At 47.6% G+C, this 16532-nt stretch overlaps 1 protein-coding gene across 1 annotated transcript in view; it reads left to right on the top strand.

Annotated features, from left to right (window-relative positions):
* The window catches only part of LOC118382901 (actin-binding LIM protein 3-like), a 111228-nt gene that overhangs the window by 13568 nt on the left and 81128 nt on the right, over window positions 1-16532 (top strand). Inside the window, exon 2 of the mRNA XM_052487851.1 lies at window positions 13979-14113. Within this exon, the coding sequence (XP_052343811.1) occupies window positions 13979-14113 (135 nt within the window). The remainder of the gene's footprint in view (window positions 1-13978; window positions 14114-16532) is intronic.

Raw genomic sequence — 16532 nt, forward strand, 5'->3', positions numbered from 1 at the left:
CATCTTTTTAAGTGGGAGAACTTGCACAATTGGTGGCTGACTAAATATGTTTTTGCCCCACTGTATATATAGACAGAACCAGTCAAAAGTCTGGACACACCAATGCATTCAAGGGTTTTTCTTTATTTACTATTTTCTACATTGTAGAATAATAGTGAAGACATCAGAACTATGAAATAACACATATGGAATCATGTGGTGAGCAAAATATGTCAAACAAATTCTTCAAAGTAGCCTTCCCTTTGCCTTGATGACAGCGTGGCACACTCTTGGCATAGTGTAGGTGTGTCCAAACTTTTGACTGGTTATGTATATGTAAATAAAAGCCTCATTAAAGTTTGACGCCTCCCTTAAGTCAGCATAGGTCTGGACATGACAGGTTGTAGCCAATAGGGTATCATCTACACTTCAACATGTAGGCTAATTATTTATGCACATTTACAGTTGAAGTCAGAAGTTTACATACACCTTAGCCAAATACATTTAAATTCAGTTTTTGTAATCCTAGTAACAATTCACTGTCTCAGGTCAGTTAGGATCACCACTTTATTTTAAGAATGTGAAATGTCAGAATAATAGTAGAGAGAGTGTTTTATTTCAGCTTTTATTTCTTTCATCACATTCCCAGTGGGTCAAACGTTTACATACACTCAATTAGTATTTGGTAGCATTGAATTACATCTTTTTTAAACTTGGGTCAAACGTTCCGGCTAGCCTTCCACAAGCTTCCCACAATAGGTTGGGTGAATTTTGGCCCTTTCCTCCTTACCGAGCTGGTGTAACTGAGTGAGGTTTGTAGGCTTCCTTGCTCGCACACACTTTTTCAGTTCTGCCCACACATATTCTGCCACTCCAATACCTTGACTTTGTTGTCCTTAAGCCATTTTGCCACCACCTTGGAAGTGTGCTTGGGGTCATTGTCCATTTGGAAGACCCATTTGCAACCAAGCTTTAACTTCCTGACTGATGTCTTGAGATGTTGCTTCAATATATCCACATAATTTTCCTTTCCTCATGATGCCACCTATTTTGTGAAGTGCACCAGTCCCTCCTGCAGCAAAGCACCCCCACAACATGATGCAGCCACCCCTGTGCTTCACGGTTGGGATGGTGTTCTTCAGCTTGCAAGCCTTCCCCTTTTTCCTCCAAACATAACGATGGTCATTATGACCAAGCAGTTCTAATTTTGTTTCATCAGACCAGGGGACATTTCTCAAAAAAGTATGATCTTTTTCCCCATGTGCAGTTGCAAACCATAGTCTGGATTTTTTATGGCGGTTTTGGAGCAGTGGTTTCTTCCTTGCTGAGCGGCCTTTGAGGTCATGTCGATAAGGACTCGTTTTACTGTGGATATAGATACTTTTGTACCTGCTTCCTCCAGCATCTTCACAAGGTCCTTTGCTGTTGTTCTGGGATTGATTTGCACTTTTCGCACTAAAGTACATTCATCTCTAGGAGACGGAACGCGTCTCCTTCCTGAGCGGTATGATGGCTGGGTGGTCCCATGGTTTTTATACTTGTGTGTTTTTCCTTACCGAATAGCAACTGTTTTCCAATTATCAAATCAATTTAATTGTCTATTTTGGTTAATGGCCTTGTTGCGTATGGCCTTGGTGCCCTGGCAGATTGGATACCTCTTGAAGGCCAAATGGCATTAGCTCTGAAATTTGTGATTTTCAAGAGGTACCCAATCTGCCAGGGCACCAAGGCCATTGGACCCTATATCACACACTGATGGATGGGCCTCCCCAAGGGAAGGAAGGAAGTAGTAAATGAGAAAGAGAGAGAGGGGGTGGGGTGAGAGAAACAGAGAAAGATAGAGGGTGTAGAGAGAGAGACTATACTGGTTTTCTGTAAATACAGATGGTCACTGACTTACTGCAGCTCATCACCACCTGCTTTGGGTGTTTCTTCTCAACATGGTCTTGTTGCCAAACCTACATCCCCTCCCTCTGTACTGTTGTCTCCATCCTTCTCTCTTCTTCTCCTCCCTCTCATCTCTTCCCTTTATCTCAGCGGAGAGAGAGAGACTAACAACGACTAACAACTAACAACATTGGACACTTTATGTAACACAAAGCCTTCACTATCTCATCCTGGAATATCCAAGGCCTGAGGTCATCTGCCTTTGGCCTAAAGAGCAGGAACCTGGACTTCACCAAAGAAATTAGAAATACATACATTGCCATCCTACAAGAAACATGGTATAAAGGAGACGGACCCACTGGTTGCCCTCTAGGTTACAGAGTTGGTAGTCCCATACACAAAACTACCAGGTGTGAAACAGAGAAGAGGGGTGTGCTAATATGGTATAGAGCAGCCCTAACTCACTCTTATTATAATAATCAAAACTTGGACAACGCTGGGCCGATGACCCCATTAAAACTTGGACAACGCTGGGCCGATGACCCCAGTAAAACTTGGACAACGCTGGGCCGATGACCCCAGTAAAACTTGGACAACGCTGGGCCGATGACCCCAGTAAAACTTGGACAACGCTGGGCCGATGACCCCAGTAAAACTTGGACAACGCTGGGCCGATGACCCCAGTAAAACTTGGACAACGCTGGGCCGATGACCCCAGTAAAACTTGGACAACGCTGGGCCGATGACCCCAGTAAAACTTGGACAACGCTGGGCCGATGACCCCAGTAAAACTTGGACAACGCTGGGCCGATGACCCCAGTAAAACTTGGACAACGCTGGGCCGATGACCCCAGTAAAACTTGGACAACGCTGGGCCGATGACCCCAGTAAAACTTGGACAACGCTGGGCCGATGACCCCAGTAAAACTTGGACAACGCTGGGCCGATGACCCCAGCAAAACTTGGACAACGCTGGGCCGATGACCCCAGTAAAACTTGGACAACGCTGGGCCGATGACCCCAGTAAAACTTGGACAACGCTGGGCCGATGACCCCAGTAAAACTTGGACAACGCTGGGCCGATGACCCCAGTAAAACTTGGACAACGCTGGGCCGATGACCTCAGTAAAACTTGGACAACACTGGGCCGATGACCCCAGTAAAACTTGGACAACGCTGGGCCGATGACCCCAGTAAAACTTGGACAACGCTGGGCCGATGACCCCAGTAAAACTTGGACAACGCTGGGCCGATGACCCCAGTAAAACTTGGACAACGCTGGGCCGATGACCCCAGTAAAACTTGGACAACGCTGGGCCGATGACCCCAGTAAAACTTGGACAACGCTGGGCCGATGACCCCAGTAAAACTTGGACAACGCTGGGCCGATGACCCCAGTAAAACTCGGACAACGCTGGGCCGATGACCCCAGTAAAACTCGGACAACGCTGGGCCGATGACCCCAGTAAAACTAGGACAACGCTGGGCCGATGACCCCAGTAAAACTCGGACAACGCTGGGCCGATGACCCCAGTAAAACTCGGACAACGCTGGGCCGATGACCCCAGTAAAACTCGGACAACGCTGGGCCGATGACCCCAATAAAACTCGGACAACGCTGGGCCGATGACCCCAGTAAAACTTGGCCAATTGTGCGCCGCCCTTTTTATTTTATTTATTTATTTCACCTTTATTTAACCAGGTAGGCAGGTTGAGAACAAGTTCTCATTTACAATTGCGACCTGGTCAAGATAAAGCAAAGCAGTTTGACACATTCAACAACACAGAGTTACACATAGAGTAAAACAAACATACAGTCAATAATACAGGATAAACAAGTCTATATACGATGTGAGCAAATGAGGTGAGATAAGGGAGGTAAAGGCAAAAAAAAGTCCATGGTGGCGAAGTGAATACAATATCGCAAGGTGACCAGCGAGCTGAGATAAGAGGGGACTTTACCTAGCAGGGTCTTGTAGATGACCTGGAGCCAGTGGGTTTGGCGAAGAGTATGAAGCGAGGGCCAGCCAACGAGAGTGTACAGGTGGGTAGTATATGGGGCTTTGGTGACAAAACGGATGGCACTGTGATAGACTGCATCCAATTTATTGAGTAGGGTATTGGAGGCTATTTTGTAAATTACATCGCCAAAGTCGAGAATTGGGGGGATGGTCAGTTTTACAAGGGTATGTTTGGCAGCATGAGTGAAGGATGCCTTGTTGCGAAATAGGAAGCCAATTCTAGATTAAACTTTGGATTGGAGATCTTTGATGTGAGTCTGGAAGTAGAGTTTACAGTCTAACCAGACACCTAGATATTTGTAGTTGTCCACATATTCTAAGTCAGAACCATCCAGAGTAGTGATGTTGGGCAGTTGCAGGCAGCGATCGGTTGAATAGCATGCATTTAGTTTTACTTGTATTTAAGAGCAATTGGAGGCCACGGAAGGAGAGTTGAATGGCATTGAAGCTTGCCTGGAGGGTTGTTAACACAGTGTCCAAAGAAGGGCCAGAAGTATACAGAATGGTGTCGTGTGCATAGAGGTGGATCAGACTCACCAGTAGCAAGAGCGGCATCATTGATGTATACAGAGAAGAGAGTCGCTCCAAGAATTGAACCCTGTGGCACCCCCATAGAGACTGCCAGAGGCCCGGACAACAGGCCCTCTGATTTGACACACTGAACTCTATCAGAGAAGTAGTTGGTGAACCAGGCGAGGCAATCATTTGAGAAACCAAGGCTGTCGAGTCTGCCGATGAAGATGTGGTGATTCGAAAGCCTTGCCAGATCAATGAATACGGCTGCACAGTATTGTTTCTTATCAATCACGACCGGATGTGATACAGCCTGGATTCGAACCAGGGACTGTAGTGACGCCTCTTGCACTGAGATACAGTGCCTCAGACCGCTCTGGAGCCAAAAAGTCCTCCTGTCTGCTACCTATATCCCGTGACAATCCCTATACTTTAATGAAGAATATCTTCTCCATTCTAGAGGGGGAAATCAACAATATCCAGGCCCAAGGACATGTACTAGTCTGTGGTGACCTAAATGATTGAAGCTGACACTCTTAGCACACAGGGGGACAAACACCTACCTGGAGGTGACAGTATTCCCTCCCCCATATGCCCCCCTAGACACAACTATGACAACATAACCAACAAAGACGGGTCACATCACTGACCTCAACCCATAGTTTCTCAGAGCGTTCACAGTCAGCCAATTGACACCCCTATCCGATCACAGCGAAATCATAGTCTATTTGAACAGAGCAATACTCAATCATGAGGCATTGAAGCCGAACAAACAACATACTATTAATGAAATGCTATAGATGGAAGGTAGTGTAGAAACCTTCCAAAAAACTATTTGCCAACAACAAATCCAATTCCTCCTAGACAACTTTCTGGACAAATTGTTTTCCTGCAACGCTGAAGGTGTGAACATAGCAGCAGGAAGCCTGAACAATATATTTGACCTATCAGCTAACATCACATTCAAATTACGCCAGAACACCTAAGACAACTAACAACAATGAGAAATTATTTGATGAGGATTGTAAAAATCTAAGAAAGTAATTGAGAAACCTATCCATCCAAAAACACAGAGAACCAAAACAATCTTAGCTTCACTATGGTGATACACTAAAACAATACAGAAATATACTAAGCAAAAAGAAGGAACAGCATGTCAGAAATCAGCTCATTGTGATTGAAGAATCCTTATAATCAAATCACTTTTGAGAAATTAGAACACACTAAACCAACAACAACACAAAGAGCTATTTATCCAAAATGGAGATGTATGGATAAACCACTTCCCCAAACTTTTCGGCCAAATAACAAAGAACCAAGAGAAAAAACATATACATGATCAAATACACATTTTAGAATCAGCTATTATTACAGACTACCAGAACCCACTGGATTCTGCAATTACATTGGATGAGCTACAGGACAAAATACAAACCCTCCAACCCAAAGAGGCCTGTGGTGTTGATGGTATATCAAACAGAATGATAAATATACAGACCACAACTTCAGATGGGCTATTCTTAAACTCTTTAACATCATCCTCAGCTCTGGCATCTTCCCCAATGTCTGGAACCAAGGCCCGGTCACGGCAGTGCATGGAGACATACAGTGTTTGACCCCAATAACTACTGTTGGAATATGGAATATATTTAAATGAATTGGTGAGGGCAGTCTACGGCAACCGGCCTCACCCTACAGGACTCAGAAGTCAAATGTCTACTGTTTGCTGATGATCTGCTGCTTCTGTCCCCAACCAAGGAGGGCCTACAGCAACACCTAGATCTTCTGCACAGATTCTGTCAGACCTGGGCCCTGACAGTAAATCTAAGTAAGACACAAATAATGGTGTAACAAAAAAGGTCCAGTAGCCAAGACAACAAATACAAATTCAATCTACACACTGGTGACCTAGAGCACACAAATATTTACACCTACCTCGGCCTAAACATCAACACCACAGGTAACTTCCACACGGCTGTGAACGATCTAAGAGACAAGACAAGAAGGGCCTTCTACGCCATCAAAAGGAACATCAACATCCCAATTAGAATCTGGCTAAAAAATACTTGAGTCAGTTCTAGAACCCTTTGCCCTCTAGGGTTTTAGAATACCTGACCACTGTGACTGACCCTAAATTAAGACAATCCTTGACTGTGTACAGACTAAGTGAGCATAGCCTTGCTATTGAGAGAGGCCACCATAGGCAGACCTGGCTCACAGGATAAGACAGGATATGTGCACACTGCCCACAAAATGAGGTGGAAACTGAGCTGCACTTTTTAATCTTCTGCCAATTGTATGACCATGTTAGAGACACATATTTCCAACATATCACACAGACCCACAAAGAATGTGAAAACAAATGAAACAGTGATAAACTCCCATATCTGTTAGGTGAAATACTGCAGTGTGCATCACAGCAGAAAGATTTGTGGCCCATTGCCATGAGAAAAGGGCAACCAGTGAACAACAAACACCATTGGAAATAAAACCTAGATTTATCTGTTTATTTATTTTCCTTTTCATACTTCAAAACTACTTGAACATTGTCACAACACTGTACAAAGCCAATAATATAACATTTGAAATGTTATATTATTTTACTACTTTTGTGTGTGTAATGTTTACTGTTTCCTGTTTATTTCCCTTTTGTTTATTGCCTATTCCATTTGTTTTGGCAATGTAAACATACGGTATGTTTCCCATGCCAATAAAGACCTTTGAATTAAAATTAATTGAGAGAGATATAGTGGGAAGAGGGAGAGTGCGAGGGACATGTCACATCCAATCTCCCACAATCCCTTGTGACTGTGAGCTCTCAGCATGTGTTGAGGTCGGCGTAGAAATAGCAGCAGCCTGCCACGGCCCTTTGTCTTATATCACTTAGCAACTGATCCAGAAGCTGTCTTACCACTTGGTAGGAAAACTACTGAACCACTAAGCTGCCCCGTTCACTGATCCAGGACCAGTTTTTAAATAGCAGCAGCCTCCCACTGCCTTATGTATTTAACCACTTAGCTATCGCCTTGCCTGATTCACTTAGCCCAGGGCTGCCCAAACCAGCCCTGACTTAGCCTATCCAGAACCTGTGTATGTGCCTCCAACAGTGGTGTTTACCTTACCACTACCAACTTCACTGATCCAGGACCAGTGGTTACAGCTATCGACAACAATGTTAATGAACTACTTAGATACAACTGATACAGAACCTTTGTTCTGTTTGTCTGGGATGACTTAACACTCAACAGAGGCAGACATTTAGATTTTAGTAATTTAGCAGACACTCTTATCCAGAGATACTACAGTAGTGAGTCATTTAGCAGACTCTAATCCAGAGAGATTTACAGTAGTGAGTCATTTAGCAGACACTCTTATCCAGAGAGACTTACAGTAGTGAGTCATTTAGCAGACTCTCTAATCCAGAGAGTTTTACAGTAGTGAGTCATTTAGCAGACTCTCTAATCCAGAGAGTTTTACAGTAGTGAGTCATTTAGCAGACACTCTTATCCAGAGAGACTTACAGTAGTGAGTCATTTAGCAGACTCTCTTATCCAGAGAGACGTACAGTAGTGAGTCATTTAGCAGACTCTTATCCAGAGAGACTTACAGTAGTGAGTCATTTAGCAGACTCTTATCCAGAGAGACTTACAGTAGTGAGTCATTTAGCAGACTCTCTTATCCAGAGAGACGTACAGTAGTGAGTCATTTAGCAGACTCTTATCCAGAGAGACTTACAGTAGTGAGTCATTTAGCAGACTCTCTTATCCAGAGAGACGTACAGTAGTGAGTCATTTAGCAGACTCTTATCCAGAGAGACTTACAGTAGTGAGTCATTTAGCAGACTCTCTAATCCAGAGAGACTTACTGTAGTGAGTCATTTAGCAGACTCTCTTATCCAGAGAGACTTACAGTAGTGAGTAATTTAGCAGACTCTCTTATCCAGAGAGACTTACAGTAGTGAGTCATTTAGCAGACTCTCTTATCCAGAGAGACTTTTACGAGAGAGAGAGAGAGAGAGAGAGAGAGAGAGAGAGAGAGAGAGAGAGAGAGAGAGAGAGAGAGAGAGAGAGAGAGAGAGAGAGAGAGAGACATGTAGCCAACACAAATATATGGAAATGTATGCTCTACCCAAAATTACAACCAACTGATTGCAGCATTATCGTAAAAATGGAAGAGACAAGTGGAAAGGGGAAAAGTAAGAAACTCGTCTGTCGCCTCTGCATTAAAGACCAAAATTGGTTAAAGAAAATTGTGAGAAATGAAAAAATATACCAGTGTCATTTAAGGAACAAAAAAATGACAGCTGTGCCATATAGATGGCACAATAGTTTGGAAGAGATTTTTGATGTACTGATTCCATGGCACATGATATGCAAAACGACACCGGATTCAATACTTTTCTATTTATATTATCATACAGAATTCTTGCAACCAACAGCATGTTATATATGGGGGTTTCTACCATCACAGATCTGCAGATGTTGCTGTGAAGAGACAGAATCATTAGATCATTTGTTTTGGTACTGTCCATATGAAGCTTGCTTTTGGTAGCAGGTCCAGGAATGGCTGAAGAATTGTAACATTTACCTGGAGCTAACTCTGCAGACAGCAATACTGGGTGATCTGAAATGTCATAGTCAATCAATCAATAATATAATAATACTTTTAGCAAAAAAATATAGTTTTTAATTTACAACCTGTAGAAACTATGAGAATAGAAAAGTTCAGGACTTTTGTGAAACATCACAGCACAATTGAAAAATAAAAGGCAAATAGGAAACTGGATGGTGTTAAGAAATAGATGGAAGGGGTTGAGGAGAGCTGAAGGCTGAAACTGGATGGTGTTAAGAAATAGATGGAAGGGGTTGAGGAGAGCTGAAGGCTGAAACTGGATGGTCTTCAGAGATATATGGAAGGGGTTGAGGAGAGCTGAAGGCTGAAACTGGATGGTCTTCAGAGATAGATGGAAGGGGTTGAGGAGAGCTGAAGGCTGAAACTGGATGGTCTTCAGAGATAGATGGAAGGGGTTGAGGAGAGCTGAAGGCTGAAACTGGATGGTCTTCAGAGATAGATGGAAGGGGTTGAGGAGAGCTGAATGCTGAAACTGGATGGTCTTCAGAGATAGATGGAAGGGGTTGAGGAGAGCTGAAGGCTGAAACTGGATGGTCTTCAGAGATAGATGGAAGGGGTTGAGGAGAGCTGAAGGCTGAAACTGGATGGTCTTCAGAGATAGATGGAAGGGGTTGAGTGGAGCTGAAGGCTGAAACTGGATGGTCTTTAGAGATAGATGGAAGGGGTTGAGTGGAGCTGAAGGCTGAAACTGGATGGTCTTCAGAGATAGATGGAAGGGGTTGAGGAGAGCTGAAGGCTGAAACTGCATTGTCTTCAGAGATAGATGGAAGGGGTTGAGGAGAGCTGAAGGCTGAAACTGGATGGTCTTCAGAGATAGATGGAAGGGGTTGAGGAGAGCTGAAGGCTGAAACTGGATGGTCTTCAGAGATAGATGGAAGGGGTTGAGGAGAGCTGAAGGCTGAAACTGGATGGTCTTCAGAGATAGATGGAAGGGGTTGAGGAGAGCTGAAGGCTGAAACTGGATGGTATTCAGAGATAGATGGAAGGGGTTGAGGAGAGCTGAAGGCTGAAACTGGATGGTCTTCAGAGATAGATGGAAGGGGTTGAGGAGAGCTGAAGGCTGAAACTGCATTGTCTTCAGAGATAGATGGAAGGGGTTGAGTGGAGCTGAAGGCTGAAACTGCATTGTCTTCAGAGATAGATGGAAGGGGTTGAGTGGAGCTGAAGGCTGAAACTGGATGGTGTTAAGAAATAGATGGAAGGGGTTGAGTGGAGCTGAAGGCTGAAACTGCATTGTCTTCAGAGATAGATGGAAGGGGTTGAGGAGAGCTGAAGGCTGAAACTGGATGGTCTTCAGAGATAGATGGAAGAGGTTGAGGAGAGCTGAAGGCTGAAACTGGATGGTCTTCAGAGATAGATGGAAGGGGTTGAGGAGAGCTGAAGGCTGAAACTGGATGGTCTTCAGAGATAGATAATATATAATAATAATAATATATGCCATTTAGCAGACGCTTTTATCCAAAGCGACTTACAGTCATGTGTGCATACATTCTACGTATGGGTGGTCCCGGGAATCGAACCCACTACCCTGGCGTTACAAGCGCCATGCTCTACCAACTGAGCTACAGAAGGACCACGCTGATGGAAGGTGTTGAGTGGAGCTGAAGGGCGGGACTCATAACAGCAGGATAACTCATGTAAAATATACTGTGTCTGTAAATGTATATAGGATCAGAACTTTTGGGAAACATCACAGCACAGTTGAAAATATATGGCAAATAGAAATCTAAACTGTATGGTCCTCAGAGATAGATGGGAGGGGTTGAGGGGAGCTGAAGGCTGGGACTGGATAGTCTTCAGAGATAGATGGGAGGGGTTGAGGGGATCAGAAGGCTGGGACTGGATAGTCTTCAGATATAGATGGGAGGGGTTGAGGGGAGCTGAAGACTGGGACTGGATGGTCTTCAGAGATAGATGGGAGGGGTTGAGGGGAGCTGAAGACTGGGACTGGATGGTCTTCAGAGATAGATGGGAGGGGTTGAGGGGAGCTGAAGGCTGGGACTGGATGGTCTTCAGAGATAGATGGGAGGGGTTGAGGGGAGCTGAAGACTGGGACTGGATGGTCTTCAGAGATAGATGGGAGGGGTTGAGGGGAGCTGAAGGCTGGGACTGGATGGTCTTCAGAGATAGATGGGAGGGGTTGAGGGGAGCAGAAGGCTGGGACTGGATGGTCTTCAGAGATAGATGGGAGGGGTTGAGCGGAGCAGAAGGCTGGGACTGGATGGTCTTCAGAGATAGATGGCAGGGGTTGAGGGGAGCTGAAGACTGGGACTGGATGGTCTTCAGAGATAGATGGGAGGGGTTGAGGGGAGCTGAAGGCTGGGACTGGATGGTCTTCAGAGATAGATGGGAGGGGTTGAAGGGAGCTGAAGGCTGGGACTGGATGGTCTTCAGAGATAGATAGGAGGGGTTGAAGGGAGCTGAAGGCTGGGAATGGATGGTCTTCAGAGATAGATGGGAGGGGTTGAGGGGAGATGAAGGCTAGGACTGGATGGTCTTCTAAGATAGATGTGAGGGGTTGAGGAGAGCTGAAGGCTGGGACTAATAACATCAAGATAACTCATGTAAAATATACTGTGTCTGTAAATGTATATAGGATCAGAACTTTTGTGAAACATCACAGCACAGTTGAAAATATATGGCAAATAGAAATCTAAACGGTATGGTCCTCAGAGATAGATGGGAGGGGTTGAGGGGAGCTGAAGGCTGGGACTGGATAGTCTTCAGAGATAGATGGGAGGGGTTGAGGGGAGCAGAAGGCTGGGACTGGATAGTCTTCAGAGATAGATGGGAGGGGTTGAGGGGAGCTGAAGACTGGGACTGGATGGTCTTCAGAGATAGATGGGAGGGGTTGAGGGGAGCTGAAGACTGGGACTGGATGGTCTTCAGAGATAGATGGGAGGGGTTGAGGGGAGCTGAAGGCTGGGACTGGATGGTCTTCAGAGATAGATGGGAGGGGTTGAGGGGAGCAGAAGGCTGGGACTGGATGGTCTTCAGAGATAGATGGCAGGGGTTGAGGGGAGCTGAAGACTGGTACTGGATGGTCTTCAGAGATAGATGGGAGGGGTTGAGGGGAGCTGAAGGCTGGGACTGGATGGTCTTCAGAGATAGATGGGAGGGGTTGAAGGGAGCTGAAGGCTGGGACTGGATGGTCTTCAGAGATAGATAGGAGGGGTTGAAGGGAGCTGAAGGCTGGGACTGGATGGTCTTCAGATATAGATGGGAGGGGTTGAGGGGAGCAGAAGACTGAGACTGGATGGTCTTCAGAGATAGATGGGAGGGGTTGAGGGGAGATGAAGGCTAGGACTGGATGGTCTTCTAAGATAGATGTGAGGGGTTGAGGAGAGCTGAAGGCTGGGACTAATAACATCAAGATAACTAATGTAAAATAGATTGTGTCTGTAAAATGTATGTAATACCTGCCGGGGCATCAGGTAAAAAATATATGGGGGATTGGAAATTACAATTACATTGATGGAAGCCCCAATCTATCTGCAATATTAAAGCTATTCGGCCCCCTCAAATATTTTAAGATATAAAAATAATATAACAAATACCACAAGATAGTTTTGAGTGGAATTGTTCTTTAATCCGGGTAATGCTGGGCTGTGTACTTTCCCTTGCTCTGCTGTTGATGTCCTCAGGAAGGAAGACAGGTGAACGGCATTATCCTCCTTCTCTTCTCTCCTCTCTTCTTCTCTTCTCTCCTCTCTCTGCTGTTGATGTCCTCAGGAAGGAAGACAGGTGAACGGCATTATCCTCCTTCTCTTCTCTCCTCTCTTCTTCTCTTCTCTCCTCTCTCTGCTGTTGATGTCCTCAGGAAGGAAGACAGGTGAACGGCATTATCCTCCTTCTCTTCTCTCCTCTCTTCTTCTCTTCTCTCCTCTCTCTGCTGTTGATGTCCTCAGGAAGGAAGACAGGTGAACGGCATTATCCTCCTTCTCTTCTCTCCTCTCTTCTTCTCTTCTCTCCTCTCTCTGCTGTTGATGTCCTCAGGAAGGAAGACAGGTGAACGGTATTATCCTCCTTCTCTTCTCTCCTCTCTTCTTCTCTTCTCTCCTCCTCTCTCTGCTGTTGATGTCCTCAGAAAGGAAGACAGGTGGAAGGCATTATCTTCCTTCTCTCATCCTCTCTGTGCCCTGGCTAGTGGCAAGCTCCCATGATACCTATTCTCCTCTCCTCTCCTCTCCTCTCCTCTCCTCTCCTCTCCCTCTCCTCTCCTCTCCTCTCTAGAAGACCGAAGCCTAGAGGATTACTCTACCTGGCACACACTACTTCCTTCTTGTCACAGAGAATTGGGTTAATCTATGTCAATCCCACACTCAATTTCAGGTTGCTTATCACTGCAGACGGGTATGGCAGTGGCCTATACACACACAAACGTATGCACGCACGCACTCACTGACACAGACAGACACACACTCTGTATAGTACCCACTTGTTCATTGACATGTCTGTGGAAACCTGTGGAGTTTTGTTTTTTGTTATGATTCCTCCCGTAACATAATATAGTGGTCGACTTCCACCATTCCCCTTGCATCCTATGTTGGCACAACAAACTAGCATTGGATTCCAATTAACCAATGGGTGTCCTGTTCTGTCCCTGTTAGGGTGTGACTGGTAAGGAATACTGACATTGTTGAGGAAACAATTGACTATTATAGAATGTGGGAATGAGCAATATGTCAAATCCACTCACAAATATGCATACAGAGCATGACAGAAGGGTAGAGAGGCTATTGCCAACTATAGTATAGCACAGATGATATATATTGACTGTTTGGTATTGTTTGGTATTGTTGGTTGCATCCCAGGTGGCACCCTGTTCCCTATGGGCCATGTTAAGTAGTAGTGAACTCTATAGGGAATATGGTGCCATCTGGGGGACAAACATCGATTGTTATGATTGGATGAGGTCAGCTGTCTCTACTCCTGTCTTTTTACAGCCTATCAGCAGGCCTCTTTGGGCGGTGAGCGGAGCACTGGACCAATCCGGTGCCAGCGTTGTCGGGAGGCGTGTAAGGGAGAGGTGGTGCGCGTTCAGGACACACACTTCCATGTCAAGTGTTTCACCTGCACAGGTAAGGACATGCTGGGCTATGCTGGGCTGAGCTATGCTGGGCTATGCTGGGCTGGGCTATGCTGGGACATGCTGGGCTGGGCTATGCTGGGACATGCTGGGCTGAGCTATGCTGGGACATGCTGGGCTGAGCTATGCTGGGCTATGCTGGGCTGGGCTATGCTGGGCTATGCTGGGCTGAGCTATGCTGGGCTATGCTGGGCTGAGCTGTGCTGGGCTATGCTGGGCTGAGCTATGCTGGGCTATGCTGGGCTGGGCTATGTTGGGCTATGCTGGGCTGGGCTATGCTGGGCTGGGCTATGCTGGGCTGGGCTATGCTGGGCTGAGCTATGCTGGGCTATGCTGGGCTGGGCTATGTTGGCTGGGCTATGCTGGGACATGCTGGGCTATGCTGGGCTGGGCTATGCTGGGACATGCTGGGCTGGGCTATGCTGGGACATGCTGGGCTATGCTGGGCTATGCTGGGCCATGCTGGGCTGGGCTATGCTGGGCTGGGCTATGCTATGCCAGGATGGGCTATGCTGGGTTATGCTGGGCTATGCTGGGACATGCTATGCTGGGCTATGCTGGGCTATGCTGGGCTATGCAGGGACATGCTGGGCTATGCTGGGCTATGCTGGGACATGCTAAGCTGGGCTATGCTGGGCTATGCTGGGACATGCTCAGCTGGGCTATGCTGGGAGATGCTAAACCGGGCTATGCTGGGACATGCTGGGCTATGCTGGGCTGGGCTATGCTGGGACATGCTAGGCTGGGCTATGCTGGGCTATGCTGGGCTATGCTGGGACATGCTATGCTGGGACTCTTACAGGCTGGGACTCGGACTGTGACGTCAATTCCCTGCGGACACACTCACTCACTCACTCACTCACTCACTCACTCACTCACTCACTCACTCACTCACTCACTCACTCACTCACTCCAAGCCATGCTAGTAATGATCCAGTCTAGGGATTTGGAAGGATCAGAAGGACCATGAAAGAGGGTGTGGGCTCCTGCTAAGGTGTGTAGGAAGACGTGGGCACCTGCTAAGGGGTGTGTAGGAGGGCGTGCGCTCCTGCTAAGGGGTGTGAAGGAGGACGTGGGCTCCTGCTAAGGGGTGTGTAGGAGGGTGTGGGCTCCTGCTAAGGGGTGTGTAGGAAGGCGTGGGCTCCTGCTAAGGGGTGTGTAGGAGGGTGTGGGCTCCTGCTAAGGGGTGTGTAGGAGGGCGTGGGCTCCTGCTAAGGGGTGTCTCGGAGGGTGTGGGCTCCTGCTAAGGGGTGTGAAGGAGGGTGTGGGCTCCTGCTAAGGGGTGCAGGAGGGTGTGGGCTCCTGCTAAGGTGTGTAGGAAGACGTGGGCTCCTGCCAAGGGGTGTGTAGGAGGGCGTGGGCTCCTGCTAAGGGGTGTGAAGGAGGACGTGGGCTCCTGCTAAGGGGTGTGTAGGAGGGTGTGGGCTCCTGCTTAGGGGTGTGTAGGAAGGCGTGGGCTCCTGCTAAGGGGTGTGTAGGAGGACGTGGGCTCCTGCTAAGGGGTGTGTAGGAGGGTGTGGGCTCCTGCTAAGGGGTGTGTAGGAAGGCGTGGGCTCCTGCTAAGGGGTGTGTAGGAGGGTGTGGGCTCCTGCTAAGGGGTGTGAAGGAGGACGTGGGCTCCTGCTAAGGGGTGTGTAGGAGGGTGTGGGCTCCTGCTAAGGGGTGTGTAGGAAGGCGTGGGCTCCTGCTAAGGGGTGTGTAGGAGGGTGTGGGCTCCTGCTAAGGGGTGTGTAGGAAGGCGTGGGCTCCTGCTAAGGGGTGTGTAGGAGGGTGTGGGCTCCTGCTAAGGGGTGTGAAGGAGGACGTGGGCTCCTGCTAAGGGGTGTGTAGGAGGGTGTGGGCTCCTGCTAAGGGGTGTGTAGGAAGGCGTGGGCTCCTGCTAAGGGGTGTGTAGGAGGGCGTGGGCTCCTGCTAAGGGGTGTGTAGGAGGGCGTGGGCTCCTGCTAAGGGGTGTGAAGGAGGGTGTGGGCTCCTGCTAAGGGGTGCAGGAGGGCGTGGGCTCCTGATAAGGGGTGTGTAGGAGGCCGTGGGCTCCTGCTAAGGGGTGTGTAGGAGGGTGTGGGCTCCTGCTAAGGGGTGCAGGAGGGCGTGGGCTCCTGCTAAGGGGTGCAGGAGGGCGTGGGCTCCTGCTAAGGGATGTGTAGGAGGGTGTGGGCTCCTGCTAAGGGGTGCAGGAGGGCGTGGGCTCCTGCTAGGGGGTGTGTAGGAGGGTGTGGACTCCTGCTAAGGGGTGTGTAGGAGGGTGTGGGCTCCTGCTAAGGGGTGCAGGAGGACGTGGGCTCCTGCTAGGGGGTGTGTAGGAGGGTGTGGACTCCTGCTAAGGGGTGTGTAGGAGGGTGTGGGCTCCTGCTAAGGGGTGCAGGAGGGCGTGGGCTCCTGCTAAGGTGTGTAGGAGGGCGTGGCCTCCTGCA

The sequence above is a fragment of the Oncorhynchus keta genome, chromosome 30 (genome assembly GCF_023373465.1).
Source record: "Oncorhynchus keta strain PuntledgeMale-10-30-2019 chromosome 30, Oket_V2, whole genome shotgun sequence".
Lineage (NCBI taxonomy): Eukaryota > Metazoa > Chordata > Actinopteri > Salmoniformes > Salmonidae > Oncorhynchus > Oncorhynchus keta.